The sequence below is a fragment of the Myotis davidii genome, unplaced genomic scaffold (genome assembly GCF_000327345.1).
Source record: "Myotis davidii unplaced genomic scaffold, ASM32734v1 scaffold168, whole genome shotgun sequence".
NCBI lineage: Eukaryota > Metazoa > Chordata > Mammalia > Chiroptera > Vespertilionidae > Myotis > Myotis davidii.
Genome location: NW_006383016.1, coordinates 9,662,393 through 9,667,943, shown reverse-complemented (window position 1 = coordinate 9,667,943; position 5,551 = coordinate 9,662,393). Strand labels below are relative to the sequence as shown.

At 37.6% G+C, this 5,551-nt stretch overlaps 1 protein-coding gene across 1 annotated transcript in view; it reads right to left on the bottom strand.

The window, feature by feature from the left end:
* Positions 1-5,551, bottom strand: part of ISPD (isoprenoid synthase domain containing) — a 144,976-nt gene that overhangs the window by 131,836 nt on the left and 7,589 nt on the right. Inside the window, exon 3 of the mRNA XM_006779100.2 lies at positions 3,339-3,488. Within this exon, the coding sequence (XP_006779163.1) occupies positions 3,339-3,488 (150 nt within the window). The remainder of the gene's footprint in view (positions 1-3,338; positions 3,489-5,551) is intronic.

Genomic DNA, 5,551 nt, shown 5'->3' with positions numbered 1-5,551 from the left:
AAAAAAAGAGAGCGACCTGTGTATCTTCTAAAAATGTATTCTTTCCTAAACAAGGTTAAAAAAAATTTAGTGACAGTAAAAAAAGAACAACAGTCAGAGTGGTTTGTACATGTTAGTGGACATAGTATGGACACAACTCTCTGGATGAATTAGATGATGTATCGGCCTGGGGAGCAGGGCCACTGTACACAGTTGTGTCACTGGAGAAGGTGAAGACTGGAAAGGCATGTTGAAGGATCAGAGTAGACATCCTTGACTAGTCAACCTGGCTAGGTAAGCACATCCAGCCATTAAAAGGAGACCTTCAGGGGAAAGCCACGAGAACAGTTATTTCTGTGTAGCTACTGTCTTGGCCAAGTATCCAGTAATGAACTGGGGGTAGTGATACTCAATGGTCCTAGCATTCAGGAACACAACGAGATGGCAAGGAGAGGTTGCAACCCACCAGGCATTTCTGTGACAGTAAAAAGAAAAGAGAAATGGATTCTGCTTACTTCAGCCTTCTAAATTTCAGATGTACAGCTCTTTTGGACAATCTAACCAAGGGAAATAGTTCCCGATTTAACCAAACTGACACAGCTACACCTACCACAGATGAATAGCACATAATTCAGATATAAACAGAAAAACTTTCATTATCTCATCTGCTTAACACAACAGACACAGTTTGCAAAAAAGGTAAAAATAAAGTTATATAAACCTTAAAATTCATATTCCTTCATGATAAGGTATATCCTCAAAGTATCTCACTATACTCTACCCATCATTCTGCAATTTTTCTAAAGTAAAAGAGTGTCAAATAAGAGGTGAAGTTCTTAGCTCTGCCCAGGAAATCCATTTTGTTTTGGCCATGAACTGCTAAAGCTACCACCCAGATGCTACTGCATACACTACACAAATTAACATAAAAGGTCAAATGACAAAGTGTGACCAACATTTATTTTATCATCTGATTCTGGATGAACCCATACCTCGTGGAATTTCCTTTAGCATTCAAGTGAACCGGAAAGATTTTCATTTTGCACCTATTTCTTCGCTCTAAATAATGGTATCCCTTTGCTAGGCACACATAGAGATAATGTGACCATGGAATTGCTTGGTAATTGACAGCTCTGTCATCCTGGGGGGATGAATTAGAACTGCCTGGGTAGTAGTGTCTGTCAGCATTTGCCTCATACAAAGCCTAGAAACTGATGGTCACTTATGTATGTCCTCAGTGTCCATCTGTGTAACTTCTCAATGTCCTTGTAGCTCCTACCCTCTCCTGACTGCCCTCCAGAAGTCAGTACCTAGTCTGACATGCAAAGTAAAAAAAAAAAAAAAAAAAAAAAAAAATCAAGAAGAGACAAATACTATGTCGTTCAGTTCATTTCTGTTTATTTTTTAAAAGCAGATTTTCTTGCCAAAGTCTGTAACAAAGAGATCGGGGGTTTTAGAACATAAAACAAAAAACCCTTGACAACTCCAAGAGGCCCTCCTGTCCATGACAGAATAAGTGTTTCCATTGTATGCCTCTTCCCACACATTCCATTCCCCACCTTGAACTTTCCCACCAGAAAAGCACAAACACAGAAGATATTTCCAGTAATCTACCAGACTGAAAAAAATGTTTCCCAGGATCTTTATTTTCCATTCAATAACATGAACTCGGGACAAACCACTAGAAGAAAGTAACAAAACCTATTGTTTTTGCTATTCTCTTTTCAGTCTGATTCTGTATCCTCTGTTTGCCTCATCGTTTGTCTTCTCTTGTTCTTACAGACACTTACCATTGCAAGGCTCAGAGTCTAGTAGTAGAATCCGATATTTTATAAATGGCTTCCCAAATAATTAATTATAATTTTGATGCTGGGCAGAAAAAAGTAGGGCACTGACCTAACCTAGACTGGGGAGGGGACCAGAGGGCAGGAAAGTGAACACTTACCTAATATCTAAGGAATATGTAACAAGATAAGGCAGTCAAGTTCCAGAAAGGAGGAAACTTTTATTGGAGCTCCAGCTACACTAGGGCTTAATTCTCCAGAAAAAAAACTGCTAAAAATGATACTTTAATGTGAGGATTGTGAAATAATATTCAAATTTTTGTCTAAGATATAGCTATCATATCCTAATAACAAATTATTTCATTAATTTCAAGAAAGATGGCAGATATAGTCTAGCCCAGCAATATTTAAGCTATAAAATAGAATATTTGGATAAAAAAGCCAAAGAAATTTATAGTAGCATAACATTTATAGGATTAATTATGAAATACAGGCAAATTCCTATGCTTCATATTCAATATTTTAAGAAAACAATATAAACCATGGCTGACTATTCATATCATTACAATGGATTCTAATTTATATAATCTCATTTTAAAACAGTAACAGGTAGTCAAGATTGAGTGATAATTTAATGTATGTGTGTGATTAACTACCCTCTATCAAAAACATGTGGTATTTTTCTATTATAAATGTCAATATTCATATTACTATTATCTCATATTTACTGATTGTCTAACATTGACCAAGTACTGGGTTAGTCTCTCTAACTTATATTTCATTGGGAAGTTTTGGACAAGAATAATACCTGCTACTCAAAAACTGTATGGCAGCAAAATTTACATAGGTACAAAAATGTTTCCAAAACATGAAAAACAAAGGTAATCTATTATAATCTCAACATGAATAAATTATTTGATGTTTTCAAAGAACTTACCCTTTAAAATGTAATTAACAAAATGTCTACACAGCTGTGCAGCAAATTTATCACAAAAAGCCTGAGATTGCTGTCCTTAGAAACACCTGCTAACTAGGTGGGCCCTCAGCCAGCACATGGGAAACTGGTTCTTGGAGTATTCCCAGTGAAGAGTTAACTGATAAGGGTGGCTCACTGTGCCCAGAATGTTTGCATAAACAGTATGGTGTATGTTAAACACCTGCTTTCCTCTGAGAATCTGGATTTTACTTTTATGTGGTAGGCAGGATGTCTACATGACCAATCCCAACAAATACCTTGGACACCAAGTCTACAAAGGGCTTCCCTGGAGAGAAACAACATACACATGTTCATTTTTTTTTGCTGGGGCGGGGGAGGGAGGAGGATAGGTGGTGTTTGTGCTACACTTCAGGGGAGGGAGAGAATATAAGGAATCCTGCACATGGATTCTTCCAGAATCTGCCTATGTCTCTTTCTCACAGGATCCAGCTGTGCATCCTCACTACTTGACTGTAATCAACTTAAGCCATGAGTACAACTATAGACTGAGACCCACAAGTTCTAGAAAATCTCCAAATATAGAGGTGGTCTTAGGGACCCGCAACACAGAAGCTTTCTAAAAAAGCCAGAATTCTTACCTGCTGATATGCTGCATAGATCACATCATATAGAAAAGCCTGTGGCATTTCACTTGCTCTGTGTCTGGCACGTTCCAGGGAGTGGTCTAAGCAACCATCGGCAGATGGACTGATGACGGTGGATACAAGAGGGCGAATTGCTCCTGCTGCCTACATAACAAACAGAGGAAAACAAGACATTGTTTCACCTAGAAAATATTTTGAAGTCAAATTCTAAACTCTGTATCTTATTTTTGAAAGCAGATGTTATTCATACCTTCAACAAACTACCTCAAGGAAATATCTGAACAAATATTCATTTGGTTCATAAATCAAATCATGTCACACCAAGAACCAATTTCATAATATTACAGTTCCATATATAAGAGGTAGAAAATTTTCTCCATCATAGGTTTAAAATCCTTTTTATACAGGCCATTGAAGTCAAATACTAAAAATGGATGCAATTATATAATTGGGTATTCCCTAAGATGGAAGAAAGAGAAACACTATATGAAAGAACTGAAATGAATTATACATGAATTACTAATTAGTATGCTTTCAAAAGATTTAACTTACACATTAGAAAATTAAGGAAACAGACATATTCCCTAAGATCCCCAAAATGAGACTCAACAACCCACATAACAATGAATTTATGTTTTGCTCTAATTCCTGTGAAAACCAGTTCACTTCAAACATAGCATTAGTGGAATGCTCCCTCAGGCAAAATATCCATTAATATCAATTGCTCTGATAAAAGCTCTATTTCATTAATAGAGGTATCTAAATTTTATTAAAAAACACACTTCATATCTGACAATTTTTGCCTTTAGCTTTAATACAGTGTCTTTGTAATATAGACTTAGAGGTCATTACCAAACAGCTGTCTTGGAGAAGTAGCCTTAAAATACAGTTCCTATGGTAAGCAATTAAACCAAACCTCCTTATAGTGTATCCAAAATATCCTATCTTTCATGTAATTGCTACAGGGGGATTGCAGCATAAATACAACACATTTGGCCTGAAGACCAACATCTGAGCAAGAAAGACAGTCTATGAACTAGTTTACAAATGCCAAAAGATTGGCTAAAAATCAAAGCTAATGTATGAGCCATGTAGACAGTTTACAAACTGTGTCACCATTTCCAGTGACGCAAGTAAAAATTTGGACCCGAGGCATAAAAATGAGGAGACCAGCCCAGGGTGACAGGGAAGAAGTGATGTCCAAGTAGGTGAAAGGTAAGTAAGGTAAGTAAGGAACAAGCCCAACTGGTCAAACCTATCAGTAGGGGTTAGAAGACAAAACAGGAAAGAAACACATGTGCACACGTGTATATACATACACTGCTTTTTAAGAAAAAAATTAAATTTCCATTGCAAGTACTTAGAGCTAATTTTATGCCAGGCCACGAAATAAAAATTTACTTAAAAGAGAACATGAGACATTCAAGTGTCAACATGAGAAGCTCCACAGATTCTCTCCCAAGCCAATTATAAACAGTGAAAATTATATAAAAAAACAAAACATGGAAAAGCCATTGAAAATTGTCCTAAGGGCATTCAGCAAATTAGGAAACTTTATTCAAGAAAATCCTCTAAATCTTGGGGAGAGTAAAGAGAGCCTGTGGTGCTCAAGTCATATCCATTTCTTCTCTTATTGTTCACCCAGTTTAGTATGGCTGAAGTTCCTCTCAGCATAGGTATAGCCAACAAATGGGGCTCCCTCTCCCCCTAGTTCCCAATAGGAGAAGCAGAGTGCTAACATTCCCATCTTACTCAGCTCCATGTCTCCCACAGAAGCTAAATAACAGGCAAGTGTTGCCAAGAGTTAGAGACACCCACGTATAGGGTAAGGATCTGCCCCGGAAATGATAGGCAGAGAATACTTTGGCCTGGATGTCTCTTGCCCCACATCACACATAATGCAGAGGTTCTATACCAGAAGAGGCAAAAAGAAATTCTGGGAGTCTCCTAATGCCCCCATGCAGCACCCTGCTCATGAAGTAGGGGTATCAGTCTGAAAGAAACAATCATGGCCGAAGTAGTGATGCAGTGACTGCTCGCAAGGCAAGAGACAGGCTCAAAGAGCAGAGGGCTATGAAGCTTTCCCCAAGGGAAATCACTTTATTTGGAAGTTTAAGCCCAAGGACACTCCTAAATGAAATGAGATTGTCATGATATGTAATTAAGAGGAGGCCAGTAGATACAGGAGACCAAAAGGAAACTGCAAG